The sequence below is a fragment of the Octodon degus genome, unplaced genomic scaffold (assembly GCF_000260255.1).
Source record: "Octodon degus isolate 3935 unplaced genomic scaffold, OctDeg1.0 scaffold00041, whole genome shotgun sequence".
Classification (NCBI taxonomy): Eukaryota; Metazoa; Chordata; class Mammalia; order Rodentia; family Octodontidae; genus Octodon; species Octodon degus.
This window is the reverse complement of record NW_004524617.1, coordinates 12,750,347-12,771,517: the sequence shown is the minus strand read 5'-3', so window position 1 is coordinate 12,771,517 and position 21,171 is coordinate 12,750,347. Positions and strand designations below refer to the sequence as shown.

Sequence of the window (21,171 nt, the reverse complement as noted above, 5' to 3'; positions counted from 1 at the left end):
GAAAAAATTAAAAAATTTAGTTGAAAAAATGTAAGGTGGCCTACCACATACACGAACATGTCCATTGTATCAAAGTACAGATATAACAGTAAGTTATCAAGTGCAATCATTTTTATGCAAATAGGGAAAATTTCCATCAAGGCATGATCCTGTTGTGGAGCTAAGGACATTTTATTTTAATTAATTAATTAATTTTTATTGTATTTGGTTGTTACAGGGCTTCACTATGCAGCTTGAACTCATAATGATCCTCTTACTTTCAGCCTCCCCAGCGCTGGGATTACAAGCATGCACTACTATTCGCGGACTCTGTGGCCAGCTCAGCCCGCTGTGGGGGTGCGGCTGGTATGGTGCTGTTGATCAAACCACATGGCAGCCCCAGCTTTTGCCTAAGCTTGCCTAAGTAGGCGCTTCAGTTCTCTGAGCTCTCTCACCAACCCCCAAGGATAATTTATATATGGTTTTGGAGGGCATCCATCTATACAGACATATATAATGTCTCAGCAGATTTACCTCGCTAGGAATGTTTGATGGAAGGGGCATACCCCACCACCACTTTTAACACTTTTTGTTTCTACGATGATTTTTTAAAATGTATTTAATGCAGGGTCTACAGGGTCTCATTACACAGATCAGACTCGTAGTGACCCTCCTGTTTTCAACCTCCAAAGCGCAGCGATCACACACGCGCGCCACCACACCCAGTCTCAATCATCTTCTCAGCACGCCTGGGGGCAGGGCTGGCATGGCACGCTGGGGATCGAACCCTAGTCGCTGTGCCTGCCTAAGCAGGTGGTTTAGTCCACTGAGCTACCTGGCCAGCCCTTCTATGATGATCTTTTAAAGCAGAAGATTTTTAAACATCCCTGTTTACATTAATTTATTTAATTATGAATTATTTATTTAATTAATTGTTTAATTTATTTATTAATTTCATCTTTTCCTATATATTTATTAGTGCACCTTAATTTTATGGAATATTGGGATTTCTTGTGCCATTTTCATACATACATATAACATGTCTTGGTTACTTTTCACTCATTGCTGGGTCAAAATATCCCACACCTAAAATTAAGGAAGAAAAGTTTTGTTTTTTTGAGGTACCAGGGATTGAACTCAGGACCCTGCGCTTAGCCAGGCAAGCACTTATTCTACTAAGCTATTTCTCCCGCCCTAGGAAAAATTTATTTAGCTCACAGTTTGTCGAGGTTTCAGCTCATACTGGGCTAGCTCCCAGGCAGAGTGGCACATGGCAGAGCAGCAGTTCATGGTAGCAGGAAAGAGCTCAGAGCGAAGGGAAGGGGGGCAGCTGCAGCTTCTGGCAAGCTTCGCTCCCCTTACATTGTAAACAAGCTGTCCTGGGGCTGGGGGTGTAGAACTCCTACAAAGGTCATGCCCTCACAGGATGAGGATGTTTACAAAGTAAAAACTCTGGCTCCCTGCTGAGTCACTTAATGAAACATCTCAGGTTGACACAATGTATCAACCAGTACACTCACCCTCCTTTACATCCCTGTCCTGGCACACCAGTCCTTTCCCCTTGTCTGACAGTTCCCCTCCTACTTTCACGTCACTTTTTTTTCAAGCAAACTCTTGATTGTGGCTAAACTATTTACTGGGCAAGTTTGACTCACAGGTGGAAATTATTCAATGAGTAGTTAAGCACGAAGTGAAATAAAATCATTTGTCTTTACTATTGAGAAGGATAATATGAAGTAAACAGTGATGACTACGTGAACTAAGAATTTTCCATTTCTTTTTTTAAATTTTTAAATTTTTTATTATTTATGTACTTATTTTTGTATTTTTAGGGAAGGGCCTACAGGGTGTTCAGGGTTTCACTACTAGGTTGGACTCGTAGTGATCCGCCTATTTACAGCCTCCCAAGAGCTGGGATTACAGGCCTGCGCCACCATGCCCAGTCTCAATCACAGTCTCAGCGCGATCCGGGGGTAGGGCTGGCACAGATCGAAGCCCCAGCCGCTGTGCCTGTTTGCAGGTGCTTTAATCTGCTGAGCTATTTGGCCAGCCCAGAATTTTCCATTTCTTAAACCCAGACCAGGGGCTGGAGAGATGGCTCAGTGGTCTAAAGCACCTACTTGAAACAAGCTTGGCAAAGCACAGGGACCGCGGTTCGATCCCCAGCACCACATGCCAGCCAGACCCGCCCCCTGGTGGGCTGAGCTGGCCACACACACATCCAATAAATAAATGTAATAAATAAAAATAAATAAATATTAAAAAAAAAACCCAGACCATAGAAATGTCAGACTGTGATTTCTGTTGGTGACAGATGCTTAATAACAAAGGTGGAATCTTTTGTATTATTTTAGAAACTAGTGCTGACTTTTAAAACTAGGGCTGACTGCTTAAAATCTTTTGGGTAACCCAGATGGCATTCAATTCAATTCATAATGCTAAATGCTGTGATATAGGTAGGAGATGAACCTTCTTTCCTTATGAGAGAGGCATGCCCAAGCTCTTGTGATCAGGTATTATTTGGCTGAGTATATCTGTCCAGGTTAATCACACCTTTGAAGATTTATCAATGCCTCATTTAGGCCACATGTCCTCAGCTTTGGCTGTGTTTTGGAATCCCACCCTCAAAAATTCTGGTTTAATATTCTGAGAAACTACTAGGTCCTGAAGTGTTAAAGAATTGCTCATATGATTTTAATTCGTAGTTAAGGCTGAGAACCACTGTTTAATGGAACAACCACCAGCTGTAACTTGTGAAAACCTTATGCTGAAATTCACCATCAACCAATCAGCTGACCAACATTCTAACTCATATTTCTTTGCCTCATTCCAATGACTTTAATACTTCCCAGATGAGTTTTAGTTTTCCATTCATAAGTGATAGTTTTGGCTGCTTATTTAGAAAGTTCTGAAGAATTAGTACAGGTATTTGTCTTTGGCAGTAGGTGTTATTCACAATAACATGACATGTTCATGGTGTGAGCCAAGGCTGTTATCACAAGGGACCTGCCTATTGGTCAATAATTCATGCTGAATCACTTGGGAGTACAGATCTAACTTTGTTTTCTAGGAAAGCTGGACCAAGGACATGCTACACTAGTGGCTTTGAGGGAGGAATCCAAATGCATTGCCCTGGGTGCCTAAAATTGATTCCACATAAAAGAGGTGCCAGAATATAGTTAATTTTTACTCTAAGTATTTAGTTTAATTAGTGCTCTTTAGTTAAGATGTAGAGTGTATGCAAATATCTGTTTTTATTGTTTGTTAATTGTTTCTGAGATAGAGTCTTGCTGTGAATATAGTTCAGGCTGAACTTGAACTCAGTATGTACCTGAGGCTGGCCTTGAACTACCTTGCCCTCCCCCCCAGGGTACTGAGGTTACAACTGTGTGTCAGCATGCCTGGGTATTATTAATTAACTTCTTTGACATCCTAAGAAAATAAATTTTCTCTCTAGAAATCACTAGGGATATGGCAGGTAGGATTTAAATCATTTAGGAACATAGTCTCTAAACTCACTGATTAAATGTCACAGGTATGATGTGTGGTAACGGCTACATGGATAGCACACATTTAAATCGCTATTGGATTTTCTGTAATCAAATAATAGCTGAGTTGTTATTAATAGATCTGAAGTAGAAATAGTGGGGCTAGGGTGATAGCTCGGCAGTCTAGGTGCCTGCCTGGCAAGCACAAGGACCCAAGTTTGATCCCTGGTGCTTCATGCCCTGCTGGGCCCCAGAGCCCTGGGCGTGTCAAGCCGGCCACAGAAACTGGGCATGGTGACACATGCCTGTAATCCCAGCGCTGGTGAGACTGAGACAGAGGATCACTACAAGTCCAATTCATATAGTGAGACCCTGTAGACTCTGAACTAAAAATACATAAAGAAAGAAAGATCAAGGAGGAGCAGAAAGAGGATGGGGAAGAAGAAGAAAAGAAGTTCTGAGAGGGCTGGGGATACAGTTCAGTGGCACAGAGCCTGCCTAACAAATGCATAGTTAATTTAAGATTGCTAGTGAAAGCCCTGGGGAGATAGCTCAGTAGAATAAGTGCTTGCCTGGCAAGCGCAGGGTCCTGAGTTCGACCCCTAGTACCACAAAAATAAAATAAAATAAAGTTAAAGATTGCCTAGCAATCTTGCTAGATTCCCAGAATTAAGTATCTCACAGAATTATGAGGGAATCAGGAGAACGAGGCACCAAAGGAGATGCTAAGTCAAAATCACTTGTCATAAAGAGCATCTTGGCCATTTGTGCCACTGCAGGTGGGCTGTACACGGGTCTTTGTGGTGGCTCTGAAAACAATGCTGCCCAGAAGGAAGCAGGCTGGATTCCCATCTGCTGGTTACTTAACTGAGTTTCAATAAATAAGGTAAGTGAAGTCAAGTAAGTATAATTCACAGAGTTAGGTTAGGAGAAATGTAAGAGAAACTCACACACAGTATCTTTAAATATCCTTACTATTTATTTCTTTCCCATGTGGAAGTCTGAAGGTGGGCAGTCAAGGGATGTTAAGGCAGCTGCAAGCATGCTAAGAGGCCACATGCTCACTTTTCCAGTTTGTTGGTAATCTCTCTCTTCCCAAAAGGAATAAAAAAGCTCTGATTTGTATCAATTGCCAATTCCATTATAAATACACCTATGGCCGAATTCAGTGTACTGACAGTTTAACGAGATTACAAAACTCCTGAAGGTTTAGCAATTCAGTTTCACCTGTCCTTTTGATAGAATTCCCTTCCTTCATTTTGGTGCTGGAGTGGGCACACAAATTTTGGGATTACTCTATGCACTCTGATTTTTTTTTTTTGGTACTGGTGGGTCGAACTCAGAACCTTGTACTTGCCAGGTAGGCACTTATGCCACTGACCTATGCTACCAGCCCAACTCTATACAGAAGTGAAATTGATGTTGTATTTAGTTTAGTCAGTGTCACTTGTTTATGCAGGTTGAAGAGACTGTCAGAAACGTACAAGTTATTGATAGAACTCCTGGTTTAGGAATAGGTTCCAAGAATATTCTTGTGTCATATGCTGTTTTATCTGGACTTGTAACCTAAATGTGCAGGTCCAGAACTCATATCACCATATTTAAGTGTTCTACAGGTACCGGCTCCCAAACTAAGTCTGTAGTTGTCTGTGTTCATGCTGCTATAAATGACAAAATACCGCGTATTGTTATGGTGGCTTATAAAGAACACAAATTAATTTTTCCCTGTTCTGGAGGCCAAGAGCTACAAGATTCTAGGCGCCAGCACATTCACAGTATGATGAAGGTCTGCTTTCAGGTTCACAGAGGTCACTTTCCGGCTGTGTCTTCACATGGCAGAAATAGTAAGAGAGTTCTATGGAGACTCTTTTCTTCTTAAGGGCCACAATGGGACACATTTTTTTTTTTCCGGTGGAACCAGGGATCAAACTCAGGACCTTGCACTTGCCAGGGAAGCACTTATTCCACTGAGCCATCTCCCCAGTCCTATGGAGACTCTTCTACAAGGACACCAATCTCATTCATTAGTGTCTCCTCCTCGACCTAATCAATTTGCATAGGCTCTTCCTCCTAGTGCCACCATAATGGTGATTAAGTTTCAACACACAAATTTTGGGAGGACATAAATTTTCAGAGCATAACAGTAATGATTTTTTTTTTTTTTTGCAGAAATGGGGATTGAACTCAGGCCCTTGCTTTATTCTACTGAGCCATCTCCCCAGCCCCCCCCCATTTTTTTTGAAACTTAATTTTAAACTTCATGAAGAAAGTGATAAACAACAAAAAAAGTGATAAAACAGATGAAATTGGTGTGGGAGAGTTGGTTCTTACTGATACCTAGCCAAAATGGTTCCCTCCTGTGAGGAATAAACTTAATAATAAAACTAAGACTTCTAACAATTTTTTAGGGTTTTTTTTTGTGTGCAGGGTCTCACTACATAGCCCAGATTCGTAGTGATCTTCCTGATTTCTGCCTCCCTAGTGTTGGGATTACAGGTGCGTGCCACCAGGACCAGACTGTCATAACAATTTTTTAAAAGGGAAATGTACTTCATAATTCTGAAGTAGAACTTTAAACAGTGTGTCAAAGTGTGGATTACAATGTGTTATGTATCACTATATATCAGTCATATCCTATCATATTAAATGAATTATAAAGCGAACAAATTTCCAAGCAATCAGAAATGTTACATCTAATTTGAAAAAGGTAAAGTATATATATTGCATGTACTGTATGAGAATCTAATTCCCTTTTTGCTTTTCATAACATTAACCTTTGGGAGGAGTTCAGGCTAGATACTTTGTAGGTCATTCTGAACTTTGAATACATCTGTAAGTTGTTGTATACTTTTTGAACACGTCTCATTGTTTCTTTATGGTTAGATTCAGATTAGAGTATTTTTGCAACCACACAGGTGATGTTTCTTTCTCAAGTGCAGCTATCAGGATACACATCAGATTGCTGCATATTGGTGAGGCTACTTATAATCATTTGGTTAAAATAGTGCATATATCTTTAAGTACATATATTATATACACACATATGTATTTATTCACACAGCGACTGTGTTCACACTCTTCTCTGAGAGGGAGAGTATTTGGCAAAAGTCCCCATGCGCACCAGGAGGCAGTTGCTTTCCCAGGCTGAGACGAAACCGGTCCAACCTTGCCCACTGGCTGCCCGCCCGCGTCTCTTTTCCGGGAAAATCAGCTCTCGGAACCAGAGAGCCCCTATTCACGCGTCCAACTCTTTTCCCAAAGGCGTGCGTGCGCCTGCGCAGAGTCTCGGGGAAGCTCCCTTTCAGCGCCCGACCGCCTCTTCCTTCCGCTCTCCTCGGGGTTCTCCAGATCCCGTTTTTCCCCTACGGGGTCATCACCGGGCGCGAAATGCGCGCCCGCGGGAAGGCTGGGGGCGGGGCACAGAGCGCGCGGCACGTCAGTGGCCTTCCGGGCGGAAGTCCACAGCCTCCCAAGCCGCTGATTGGCTTTCCGGCTGGCGCCTATCTCGGTCCCCGCGCCAGTTTCGGGCTTCTTGGCGCGGAATCGGGAGACTGAGACCATGGCGCCCGTGCACGGCGACGACAGTGAGCTGAGGGGGAGTGGTGAGGGAGTGCATCGCGCTTAGGGCGCCGGTTTGGTGGTGTGGGGGAACTGCGGCATGATTGCAGGTGTTGGGGGGAGGGTGTCTCTTCTTTATTTCTTCAGAGGGAGGCGCATGTGTGGCTCGCTCCGCTGGTCGGTCTGGGTGCAGATTTGGGTAATTTCTGGGCGGGGACCCAGCGGGGTTTGGAAGGGACTTCCAGAAAGGGCAATTCACTGTTGACAAACTGCATTGCAAGGTTTCAAGAGCCTCCTTCATCTCTGCCTCAGAGTCTCATTGTCCGGTTTTATTTCCTTTGGTGAGTTTTAAACACGTGCTGGGCACAACTTCATCCAGACTGGTCCCAGTGGAGCACTGTCTTGACCGGAAGATTTGCACTACTCCCACCCCCACTGTCGGCTTGAGTGCAAGGACAGACCATAATAGCGTCTCCCTTTCTAGGAAGTCCCAGGAAAATCGCTGTGTGTTGTAATTGAGCAGGACAGCACGCTCTAAGTGTTGTCACAAATGGGTTTCTATTTTATGCATTAGCAGTTTTTCTTTTCAAATACTTTTATGGAAAGTTCTTAAGTGGTCCATAGATATAGTTCAAATCTAGTCAATTTTGGTGAAGTTTCTAGAAAAAAATGCATCAGTTCAGTATTTCAGATGCCCTGTATATCACTCGGTTGGCAATGGGAAATCTTTTATTTCCAAAAATAGAACACAAGAATGCAAATGAGTTTGTCTGATTTCTGATTTTTGAACAGCGTTCAGCTAAAGTGTGACTTAACTTCAGTGAACTTCTAACTTAAAATCAGATGCTTCACTTTCTTGGCCTAAGCTTCATAACCTCCTGTCACTCAAATACATCACCATTAATGAGAGCATGCTTCCTAATCAGCTTCCTTTGCATTCAACTAGTTGTAAATCACAGATTTCAATTTGTTCTTTAGCCTTTCGTTTTTAAAGACAATTTATTTTGGAGGGTCGACTAGCCTGGATTACAAATGGAATGTAGGATGTGAGTACCTGAACAGTCTCTGCAGCCCTCCATCAGTGATTTGCCACTAAGCCCTTTCCTCATCCTAAAACTATACACCGTCTGTGAACATCAAGAAATCACTCTCTGGAGGATACTGAGCAATCTTGAGACCCCTCTTAAGTCATGGTGTTGATTAAGTAGTCGCTGGGGACTTGTGACTGGAATTTTTCCTTTAGAGCAGACTGAATGATTGTTACTTGAAAGACTGCTGCAGGCTAGTGTCTCTGTCTGCTTTGGGGGAGGGTGGAGGTACTCTAGATGGTAATTTTGAACCAAATATTTAACTTTTGTAACTGAATTTTTTGTGCCTTTTTTTTTGCGCTGTCTCACATGAAGCACTAGAGACTTATTCCAAAAAAGAAAATCTAGGTTTTGTATTATTAAGTGTTAAAAGGTAGAAGATCAGGACAATGGCTGTGAAAAGTTGAAAGGTCTATACATAGCTGTTATTGTGTATGAAAAGAGATGGGAGCCTTTAATGATCACAAAATGGGTACAGTGGTTCACTCAGCAGACATTTATTATGTGCCTGCTAGGCATAAGCATTCTGCTAAGCTTTGGCATTACGAGGATGGGTAGACTAGACATGGTTTCTATCTTCATGGAGTTGAGTTATATGCAGTGCTACATTGTGTCTTCCTTGAGGACACGGCTTTGCTTTAGTTTTGCTGAGGCTACACTGTAAATCAGCTAGGTGTGTTTGTGAAGTATGTATGTTTGACTACTCTGTATCTATACACAAGCAAACATTATTGCCTTCTATATTTCTAAGTGCAAAGTAAGGTAGCCGCCCCTTTTTAATCCTTAAAACTTTATGAAACAGGCACAGTGACCTCATTTCATGGATGAGAACCCTGAGGCTCTGTATTAGTCAGAGTCTCTGTTGTAAGCTGCAGTAACCAACTCTTAACTGATTTCGACAGGAAAGGAATTCATTTGAATACTGTGTTGTTTGCAGAAATCCAGGAGAACTGGAATGTCAACCTGGGGGCTGCTTCATGAGAAACAATGATTAAAATTGTGCACAGAATTGGGCCAGAGAGGGGCCAGGGAGATGGCTCAGTAGAATAAGTGCTTGCCTGGCAAGTGCAAGGGCCTGAGTTCAATCCCTGGTTCTGCCAAAAAAAAAAAAAAAAAAAAAGAATTGGGCCAGTGAGAAGGTCATTGTCAGCCATGACCAAGTACTTGATGTTATAGCTTGTGCAGTGGAATATTGCTTGACACTATTGCCCCAGATTCTCAGTCTGTTGCTGCTTCTAGAACCTTTTTTAAAAATATTAATTTTATTGAGAAAGAAGTAGTAATGAGACAGTTTCAAAACAGGTTAGTAGGAGTAGAACCTTCTTTTAAGCCCATATCCTCCTTGGGTCATTAGCCTCTGATTTAAAGTCTGAGTAGGTGTTTGTAATCAGCAGAGCCTATTTTATATGCATATGCCCTTGGTGGTAGTGCTGTGGCACATGTGTGCCACAGCCAGCTGTTATCATTGGAAACTCTAAAAGGTTTGCCCAGGGGCCAGGGAGATGGCTCAGTGGAATAAGTGCTTCCGTGGCAAGTGTAAGGGCCTGAGTTCAATCCCTGGTTCTGCAAAATAAAAAAGTAAATTAAAAATAAATAAATAAATAAAAGGTTTGCCCTAAGTGGCCTGTGCCCTAGCTGCAAGGGTGTCTGGGAAGGACCACCTGCCTTTATTTAGCTTCTGTAGTGGCTCATAGGCTATGACTCGTCAGACGTTGTGAAATGTCAAAACCTTTCACAATAGTTTTGATGCTAGGCAAGTTAAAACAATACAGCTATCCACTGCTTAACTGGTCAACCAAAGATCTCAAGTCACCCACTAAATGGCAGAACTGGGACATGCTACTTCGCAATCTCGTGGTTCTCCTATTCAGTCTACACTCTCATGTCACATTACCTTCTTTGTTTTCTGATTTTTGAGCAAGCTCTGTGACCTTGAATTTGTGGCAGTCTTGCCTCAGCCTCCTGAGTGCTAGGATTACAGGCTTGTACTACCTCTGTCACATTACCTTGTGCACTGACTTCCTTTCGGTTTCTCAATACACCTTGAATTTTCATCCCTTTGTAATTTGGCTCATGCTTCTTTTTCTGATTATGCCCCTTTATAACCCTGTTTTCTGACAATGTAGTAATTTTACTCCTCTTTCTAGGCCCATATTGGAGACTTTCCCTTTGAAACCCTTCCTGATTTCCCAGGCAAAATTAATGGCTCTCTCCTTTGCTTGTATTGTGTTCTTACCTCTTCAGTGGTACTGTGTTTATGTTATGATAGTGGTCTTAGATCCTTTTGCTTTACTTGACTGTGAGCCCCTTGAGGACAGGCCATTCTGTCTTACTCAAACCCTGTGTCATGGAACAGTGCTGTCTGTGGGTTAAGCCCATTTTGAGACCTGTAGATTTCATGAGGCGTCAAGGGACTCCTTAAGGGAACAAAGTGAGGCTTGATTTTCACTCTTATTCATGTTTAATCTGAAACTTTCTCAGATTATGGTAGGCCTACTCAAAATTTTGAAATCATTTGAGTCACACCCAAGATTTTGTGACTGCCATCATGAAGTACCTGGATTCTTTAATTTTTACTTAATACCTTTCTTTCTTTCTTTTTTTTACGGGACCAGGGATTGAACTCAGGCCCTTGTGCTTGCCAGGGAGGCACTTATTCCACTGAGCCATCTCCCTGGCCCCACTTAATACCTTTCTAAAAATGAATTTGAAATCAGACAATGGATTGAGAGTCCATTTCCAGAAAGCTGGGGAAAAGTAGGTGTCTAATTACACTTCACCTTTAAGATTCAGTTTTCAACAGTTTATTGCTTGCATTTGGTGTATGTTCTTTCACTTGTATCTTTTATTTCAGCTAAATGCTTGGTTAAACACCTTAATGTGACTATTCCAGTGGGGTTAGAGCTTCTAGGGTGCCTCTTATCAATATGTCTCCTTTCCTCTACTCCTTTAAAAATTTTTTTATTATTAGTTTTTGATAAAGTTTAGATATACTTAATGATCCATTCATCATAGGGAATTTGTACCTGTGCATGATAGATCTTGATTCCTCGTTTTTCTTGTTCTCATCCCTCTTAACCCCTCTTCCCCTCTTTATTTACAAAGCTTTGTTTCCATTTTATCCTGTTTTTTCTTCATTTGTTTCTTTTAATAAATTAATTAGCACCAAATACAATAAAATACTCAACTTGCCAGACATAGGTGGCAGTCGTGCTGTGCCTAAAACCATGTCTTGCAGGCAACATTGTTGTCTTGACTTGGTTATTCATCAGCTGATGTATGAAAGTCTTATTCTGTAAAAGGATTCTTTTCAGTATGCATGCGATGTGTTTAGTTTGTAATAACCAAAAGCATGAATACTTTGAAAGTTGAATGAATAAACAGAGGCCCTCTTGGTATTTCAGTAATTTTTGACAAAACACATTTTAACCTTTTGCTGTCATCCTACAATGATATAACCAACAAAGGCCTTGCAATCAGTGATAGAATCAGTACTCAGAGCTACCTTTGTTAAATGTTTTCAGCTTTCATTCTGTTTCTACTTTTAAATTCTAGATATTTTTAACTAAACCTGTAAGGATATATATTACTTGTAAATATTGTTTTAGAGCCAGTTGCTACGTATATTCCATATTAATGTTAAGTTCTGTGAGTGCAGGAACCATGCCATTTTTGTTTTTGTGTCCCTTAGAGCACCTAGTACTTTGCAAAGAGCAGATAATTCTTAAATCCTTCTGAGTGTTGATTAATAAAGTACAAAATGAATAGTCCTTTTATGACCCACTCGCTTATTTGCAGCCTGTCATTTCTAATGGGAAGGCAATGGGGCTAATACCTGATCTCCTTTCTCTAAAGTCTCTGCAGGGTATCAGTTGAATTTGACATTTTTCTCTTTTTAGGGAAAAAGGACAACACTGGCTTTAGTTGTAACTGGATCTTAGGGAGGCTTTTGGAAAGTCCACAGGATCTGTATATTTGACCATGAGCTTTGTGAATTATTTTATATTATAAAAAGGATTCATTTGTATCATATTAAGTATATATTATTATTATCACTATGGGATAAAACATGTTTGTTTGTTTTGAGGGAAGATGGCTGACAGTTTTATAACATCTCATGTAAATTGGCTTTTTTTCAGCTGTTTCAGATTCAGGGAGTTTTGTAGCTTCTCGAGCTCGGCGAGAAAAAAAATCAAAGAAAGGACGCCAGGAAGCTCTAGAAAGACTGAAAAAGGCTAAAGCTGGTGAGAAGTATAAATATGAAGTAAGTCACTTTTTCTGACTTCATTATTTTTCCTTATGTGCTTCATCTAATTCATAGCCTGCAGGTAGTCTTATGTCATCTTTGTCACCAGTTAGAAATGCATATTTCAAGCTAACATAGTCCCTTAGCATTGGACAAGTATGGGCGTGAGGTAGATTTATAGATTATGGAGAGTGCTTGAGTCTTAAAAGTTTCTGTAAGGCACTTTACAGAAGACCTTAAAATTCAAAAAGGAACATATCTGTACTATATTTTTTTCCTTATTTGGCGCACTGCATCTGTGCTAAGTTCTGTGACCTAACTAGGGCAACTTGGAGGTGCTTTTACCCTTAAGGCACTGAGCAGTAGGTGCACCTTTTCTGTAAACAGAATTGTTTTTCCTAATCTCATTTGCACTGTGTGGGCCAGTGGAGACTAGGACCTTCTTTCTATCATGTCCTGCTGGTAAGGTTGAACGTGATGCTCTTTTGCCTATTCTACCTGTTTATGGCCTACCGAGTAAAAAAGTGGCTACTTTGTGCATCAAAATGTATAGCTTTACCTTCAGCGCCCTGTCAGTATCTTTAACTGTCAATACTAGAAAATAAGTACTAATATACTTTCTGAGCTAAGACACTGTTCTAGGTGCTTTTACTAATATGTTTATTCATTTAATCCTTCCAGTAGCCATGTGGAATTAGATACTGTGGGCAACCTTTTGTTGCCCACAACAACCTTTTGTGGACAAGTTGTCTGAGGCATAGGAAATTTAGTGAGGTCACAGTGACAGATTCTTTATTACAAGTCAGGCAATCTGGCTTTGGAATATACATGTTTAACCATAGCTTGTACTGTATTGGGCAGTTTAGCAAATGGAAGAGGACTTTTGCCATTTGGCATCATTTGTTCAAGTTAAGTGAGGCAATCAGATCATAAAGGGTTGCTAAAAGGAGTAAGAGTGGAGCATTTTTGGCATAGGTACTTCCATAAAGGAGTCCTGTGGGGCATTTTAGATGTTGGCACAATGTGGATGACTTCCCTTTAAAGACTGTGATATTAATTGCATGGCTGTGAGAGTTCATGCTGAACAGTAGTGGTGGTGTTTTTAAAGTGTCTGCTGGGCTGAGGACGTCACTCTGGTGGAGTGTTTGCCTACCATACATGAAGGCCTGGTTTCTGTGCCCAGCACTGCGAGTAGAATCAAAATGACTTTTTACTTAAAGTAGTTTTGATTTGATTTTTAAAAGATGCTTAAAGGGATTTATTAGGCAGAATTTAAGATACAATAAAATGAGGTTTTAAAATATTGTTCTGGTGTTTTGATTGGATATAAATAAATTACTTAAATAAGTAAAATATGTCTTTAACCAACAAAAATAATTGTGCTAGCCTCCCCCAAATAAAATTGGTCAGTCTAATAACATTAATTGGATTAGTTTGTGCTTGCGTTGTTAAAAACTTAATTTGGTAGCGTGAGTAGTTTCTGTTACCAAATGGTGAAAGGCCAAATCAGTATTCTCTAGTGATCCCTGTCGAGTAGATAAAGACATGGAAGTGAAGCCTGATCCTGTAATTATTACCTACTTTGTAGCTGGGGCAGAAATCCACTCAGCCCTGGCCATCATGCTTTCAGAGCTCTGTGTCCAAGTTTTTTCCTAGGGCCTTAGCTTTTATGGTGGAGGTAGTTGTTTTCCCTTGTACCCTGCTTGAAAAATGCAGAAAGCTGGCTGTGGTGGCACATGTTTCAGTAGGCAGTTTTTGAGGAGCCTGATGCAGGATTACAAGTTCAGAACCATCCTGGGCAACTTAAGGAAACCCTTTCTCAAAAACAGGAGAGGGAGTTGGAATGTAGTCTAGTGGTTGTGTGTCTTAGTACCGCAAAGGAAAATAAACCGTAAAAGCAGAAATCTTGAGAGAAGGGGGAAATTTAAAACAAGGTATTGATGATATCTTGCTAACTGGTCATCTGGGAAGTTAGTGACTTGCATAGCAGTTGCAGCAGGGTATGCATCTCTTTTATTTGTTATTCAGACTGCAGTGGTGGTCCGTTTTCTTAATATCAGTAGTTCACAGGGCTTGGATCCTCTGGCAGGAAGGCAGCCAGTAGGATTGGTGGACTTGCCGCTCTCTCTGGACTTAACCTTTCACAGAGCTCAAGGTTTAACTCCATATGCAGCTATAAGTGCTGAGAATGATGAGAGATTCGTGATTAGGTGAACAGATTTCTCAAAAATGACTCCTTGTTTGCCTGTAGAATATACAGTATGCTTGCTAATTCTGGAGGGGTTGGATAAAGATTAACCTTTTCAATTTCATTTGGTTGGTTGAACACTTATTAGAAATTACTGTTTTTTCATAAAGTGTACTTTAGGTAGTGGAGGAGGGTGGTGTGCCATACAGGTTTGCTAAGTATAGGAGAAACCAGTCTAGAAATCACAAGTGAATAATCCCCAAAGCAGCTAATGAAGAATTGGCTATAATTCAGTTTGTTTTTTATGAAGTAGATGAGTAATTGATGGTATGACAAGTGTATTATGCTAATGGAGTCATTTAATATCTTATGTTAACACCCACCTAAAAGGAATACTAAGTTAATTGATGTCTATTTAAGGAAAACCCTGTAGTGGTGTTGAATGTCAGAACTCATGATTTGGTTGCAGCTACTCTATCAGGCTGCCATTCCAGTTTCAGTTTGACAAGTTTTTTCATCAGAATTGTTTAACACTTTCACTCCATTTGAAGCATCAAACTTATATAATGACAGGTTGAGGACTTCACAAGTATTTATGAAGAAGTTGATGAAGAACAGTATTCGAAGCTGGTTCAGGCACGCCAGGATGATGACTGGATCGTGGATGATGGTAGGTGGGAGGAAGTTGCCTGCCAGGTACCATGTGAGTTGCTTCTCACTGCCTTGTCCTGAGCACATGGAAAGCATTACTAAGATCTTAGTTGGTTTGGATTTTCTTTAGTTATTTGAGGATGAGGATGCAGAACAATAGGAAATTGCTTGGTGACATTTTGAGAATCTAGGCACATACCTCAGGATATAGCATAAATCCACTGGCAAGTGGCTGTGTAGAAATTGAGAGGCTGTTCAAGACCCTGGGTTTAACCCCCAACACTAAGAAGGAAAACAGAAGGAGTTGAGAATAGCCAATGTCTGTGGGGCCAGCACATATCATCTGGAATTGAGAGATGCAGGTTTAAGTCACTCTGCAATTCTGTGGCCTTCGACAAGTTAATATCAATAAGCCAGAAGGTTTTCCTATGTAATGTAGAGGCCAGAAAACTCTTTGGCAGTGTTGCTATGAGGAGTACACAGGTGGTAGGTGTGAGAGGCAACTTGAACAAGGCTAGAGTACGATTAAAAGCTGGCTCTACTGTTCTGCCCCTTCTGAAAAGCCCACTGTTTCCTGGTTGGAGCTTCTGCTTTTGGGGCATGATAGTACTGACCCCAGGAAGAAGATACAGACTGTGCCTGTGACTATGTTTCTACTTCTGTAACTGCATTCAGTTTTATTGCCAGCTTCTCTCCCTAGACTAGGATGGTTTTCTGGGCTTGTGATATTCTTGAGTCTTATTTTTTATTCCTGTGGTAGAGAAAAACTGCAGTGAAACTTTCTGTGGCAAGGGTTTTGATATCATGGGCCAAATCATTTCCCCAGATAGAGCATACTGGATGTCCTTTGTTTTTGTCTCGACATCTGTGTGTGTGCTGTGCCTTGATGGATGCCATTTGAGCAGGATTCTGCTACCCTTAAAAATGGAGTAGGCCAACAGAATATCTGAGTGGGTATAAAAAAGTGGTTTTTGGTCTTCGCTAAAGTATTATTGGTTACCGTTAGATATTTGATTCCAATATTAATTTCCTGCAGATGGAACTGGCTATGTGGAAGATGGCCGAGAGATTTTTGATGATGACCTTGATGATGATGCTCTTGACACCAGTGAGAAAGGTATCTTTTCTTTTCAGGCATATTGGTCGTCATTCAAAGCATTTTCCAAAATTCAAAATGACTTGCTATTCCTGTTATCTTCCTGGGAGGAAGAAGGACTTACCACAGCTTTTTGACAGAATATCTTCTAATAGAGAAGCAGAGTTGTAAACAAAATTACATGTAACAAACAAAACACCACTAGGAAACAGTTTCATGTCTCCATTATCCAAAAGTTTAGATTTTTTAACTCAGTTTCAAATACTCAGTTCTAAAGGATTGCAGCGATAAGTGATGTCTTTTAATGCCTGCTGAAGTACTTAGCATTTTAGCTCTTTGATAATTGTACAGTACAATAACAAGGTTCAGAACTACTGTAATCAACTTGCTTTGTTTAATTGAAATTTGAAATGATATGAATGATTATATCAGAATTTCTTAGCTACAATCATTGGCAATTCTTCCCCAAGTAAACAGTCTGATTTAGTTCTTGTAAAGTGAAGAATAGGAAATTCTTTTTGGTATTTGTTTTTTTGGCTTAGCTTCTTAATTAGCCTTTTCCCACTAAGTGGTAGATCAGAAGTCAGTAAACTATGGCCCACTCACTGCTGGTTTTTTGAAAATACTGCTTTATTAAGATATAATTCACATGCCATACAACTCATCCATTTGAAGTATATTTTAAATTAACTTCCTTTTAGTATAGTTACAGAATTATGTAGCTATCACCTGAATTAATTATAAAACATTCTTGTTACTCCTGAAGAAAATCATACCTGTTTTTGTAAAGTCCTTGAGTCAGAAAGGTTTTTATATTCCTTAAGGGTGCTTTTTAAGGAGGAAAAATGTGACAATGACTATGGGATAGGATAAGAGTAAGGAAACTGGGCCGACAGTGTGCTTCAGCAGCATAGTGCCTGCCTGACAAGCGTGAGGTCTGGAGTTCAATTCCAGGTACAGAAAAAAAAAAGAGCAGGAGAACTGTATTTGGCCACAAAGCATAGGTTTGTGCTGCCTTGCTCTTGCAGATTAATGTTTGCAACATTTGTATCTTTCTAAAACATGCACAGAAAATTTCTTTTGGTGAATTTGAATGTCAGAAGTGACTTCCTGGGGTTGGTGAGATGACTCAGTGGTCTAAAGCACCTACTTAGAACAAGCTTAGCAAAGCACAGGGATCGCGGTTCAATCCCCCAGCGCCACATGCCAGCCAGCCCCGTCCCCTGGTGGGCTGAGCTGGCCACACACACACACACACACACACACACACATAAATAAAATTTAAAAAAATAAAAAAAGAAGTGACTTCCTAAGAATAAGGACACTCATCTGTTTAATCTGAATATCATTACTATATTATTTAATATATTGTATATTATCTACAGTGAAATTTCTCCAGTTGGTCCTATAAAGTCTTTTATAGGAATTTTTTAAACTGTGAAACACATTTTTAGTCTTTATTTTTTAAGATAGGGTCTTGCTACGTAGCCTAGGCTGGCCTCGAACTCATGGCAATCCTACCTCAGCCTCCCAAGTGCTGGGATGACAGGCATGCACCACCATGGCTGGCTAGTCTTATTTAGTGTACGATAGTAACCCTTTCTTCCCCAGAGCTTTTTGTCTTTAATGACATTGAAATCTTTGAAGGGACCATGATGTTGTTTTGTTGAATGTCCGATAAATTCTCTCTCATTATTGAGGATCAAAGCCAGGGCCTTTACTCTGAGCTACATCCCCAGCCCTTTTTTATTATTTTATAAAATTTTAAGGCAGTCTTGCTCAATTACCCAGGCTGTGTTCCTGCTTGTGAATTTGTAATCCTTCCTCAGCCTTCCAAATTGCTGGGATTATAAGTGTGCACAACCAGCCCTGGCTAAATGTTTATCCTTAAATAAATATTGCCAGAACATCTACAGTGTAGATGAAGTTGTGTCCTTCCTGTTGATCTCCTAAGGGGAACATAATGCCATCATTCCATTATTTTGATAATGAATTTGAACTCTTGGGTAAAATGCTATGTCACATTTGTTGTAAAGCTGCCTGTTCCCCTTTGTAATTCATGGATTCATCATTAATTACAGCAGAAGACGTTATCTGTCTGCTCTGAGCAAAATCTGTCTTCTAAGAAATACACAACTATTTTAGAGTTAAATACCTATACCACCCTTTCTAAGTAAAGTTTATAATTTTTTAAAGGATCTATCATTAGAATATTATGTTTTAGAAGTTGTTTATTATACAGGCTCATGTGCTTTTATTCAAATTTTAAGTCTCTTGGTTTTAATTTTAGTTTTTGAATATTGTAAAATTTTTACATGATTTAAAAATCCACTGGGCGTGGTGGCACGTGCCTGTAATCCCAGTACTTGGGAGGATTAGGCAGGAAGTTTGCAGTAAGTTCAAGGCCAGCCTGGGCTACATAGTGAGTTCAGGGCCAGCTTGATCTATATAGTGAGACTGTCTCAAAAAGACCCCCCAAAAGCAAAACAAAACAAAACAAAACAGCAAACCCAATCCAAACCAAACCAAAATAAAACAAAAATCAAAATTTTATCAAGGGATCCACTCAGAAAGATTTTGCCCTCATCCCTGCCTTCTACTGTGTTTCTGCCTCTCTATAGACAACTATTTTTCTTAGTTTCTGTTTTTTTCTTTCTATGTTTGCATTTACAGAAAAGTTTGTATTTTTTTTCTCATGAGATGTTACTTGTTCTCTCATCAGTTGGAGTATATGGACCATCTTCCCAATTTCTGCCAACCTGTTTATTGGAGAAACTTAGTACATGGGTAGCCTTTGGTAGCAGGATAGCTAGCTGTGTGCTCCTAGTTTGTATGAGTTCATGGAGAAAAGGCTGGGTCCATGTCCTGCTTTCATCTTGCTGAATTGAGAAAGCCTGCATTAGAGTTATGGTTCTGTTGCTAATTGTATCATCCTGGACTAGTTCTATCACCTTCCTAGATTTCAGTTTGTCGGTTATAAATTAAGAAGTGGGACCAGACAGGGAGCTTCTCAAAGCAGAGGCCCCTGTCACAATCCCTGCAGTGCTGATCGTAGTAGCAAATACAAAGGAAGCATGCATCCTTTGCTGGGCCATAGCTGTGTTTCTGTAGTTGTTTTCTTTTCCTGGTATTGCATTAGTGAAGAGAGTGATTTGACATTCTGGAGGACAACTAGTTGTAGAAATTTTTATTTCATACTTACTACCATCACTTTTATATCCTCACTGTTACAGTATTCCTCACTAGGAGCTTATAAGTTTATTTTACTTATGTTTTTATGTATTTAGTACAGGGTCTGCAGGGTCTCCTTATGTAGATCACACTCATAGTGATTCTCCTGTATTCAGCCTGTCAAGCGCGGGGATTACAGGCACGCACCACCACGCCCAGTCTTAATCCCTCAGTGCATCCTGGGGAGTGGGGCTAGCATGGCAAGCTGGGATCAAACCACGGCTGCTGTGCTCTACCTGAGCAGATGCTTTAGTCCGCTGAACTGTCAGGCTGGCCCTAGGAACTTAAAAGTTTAAAAACTTAAAATATACTGTAATTTTGTCTAGAAGTAGAAGGTCAACTCTTTATAGTTTGGGGCCAGTCTTTGGCATGCTGTTTTCTTTTAGAGAGAGAAACAGTAAAATGTAAGTCAGAGCCCAATGAGGAAAAATCAGTGGCCAAACACAATAAAACAAGGGCCAGCCAGATAGTTCAGCGGGTAAAAGCGCCTGCTTAGGCAGGCCAGGGTTTGATCCCCTGCGTGCTTTGTCAGCCCCGCCCCCGGGTGCGCTGAGATGGTGATTGAGACTGGGCGTGGTCTTGCCCGCCTGTAATCCTAGCACTTGGTTGAAACCAGGAGGATCACTACGAGTGCGTCTGATCTACGTAGTGAAACCCTGTAGACCTCGTACTAAACACCACAACAAAAAACCCCTAGAACACAATAAAGCAGACACAGTTGTGGAAGAATTCTATCTCATATGTTTAATGTATATCGTTTATCATTTTGTTCCTCTATCTAAATCCTGCTAATATGTAATGGTAGATTACAGCCTCCTCATGAGGCCTTCCTGGCTCTTCATTCCTCCTCTTTTCATACTCAGTCTGAGTTTTGTATACTAAATATTTTGACCATTAATGACATTGTTTTCAGACTGCTCCAAATGACCTCAGTTATAATGTAAGTTTCTCCATGCAATTCTCTTTTCTTACACTTTTTCACAAATGTCCTACAAACATTCTAACAATCTTAGGCATATGAAAAATAAGCTTTTTAATTATAGTAAAATACATGTAACCTGAAATTTATCACTAGTGACATTTAGTACATTGGCAGTGTTTGCAACCATCACCATTATCCAGTTTCAGAACATTTTCTTCAGAGCAAATGGAAAAACCCCATACTCATTAAGCAGTCACTTCCCAGTCTTCCTTCTTTCAACATTTGGCAGCCATTAATCTACTTTTTGTTTCTGGATTTGCCTATTCTGGATTCATCGTGTAAATAGAATCATACAGTATGTGACCTTTCATGTCTGATTTCTTTCACTTAGCATAGTGTTCTCAAATTTCATTCACATTATAGTGTGCTTAGTACTCCCTTTCTGCCTGAATAATTCCATTATGTGGATGTATATATACTACATTTTGCTTATTCATTCATTAGTTGATGATCATTTGGGTTATTTCTATCTTTGGGTAATTTTACATAGTGATGCTATGAATATTTGTGCTCAAGATTTTGTTGGAGGGGCTGGCGAGATGGCTCAGTGGTCTAAAGCACCTACTTGGAACAAGCTTGGCAGAGTACAAGGACCACGGTTCAATCCCCCAGCACCACATGCCAGCCAGCCCCGCCCCCTGGTGGGCTGAGCTGGCCACACACA

General features: G+C 40.4%; 1 protein-coding gene across 2 annotated transcripts in view; it reads left to right on the top strand.

Annotated features, from left to right (window-relative positions):
- Positions 1-6,947: 6,947 nt before the first annotated feature.
- The window catches only part of Pola1 (DNA polymerase alpha 1, catalytic subunit), a 345,612-nt gene continuing 331,388 nt past the window's right edge, over positions 6,948-21,171 (top strand). Inside the window, exons 1-4 of one of the 2 annotated variants that reach the window (XM_023715420.1) lie at positions 6,948-7,069; positions 12,253-12,377; positions 15,121-15,217; positions 16,235-16,315. In XM_023715420.1, coding sequence (XP_023571188.1) covers positions 7,027-7,069; positions 12,253-12,377; positions 15,121-15,217; positions 16,235-16,315 — 346 coding nt within the window. In that variant the 5' untranslated portion in view covers positions 6,948-7,026. The remainder of the gene's footprint in view (positions 7,070-12,252; positions 12,378-15,120; positions 15,218-16,234; positions 16,316-21,171) is intronic. The other variant, XM_023715421.1, reaches the window with a different exon arrangement.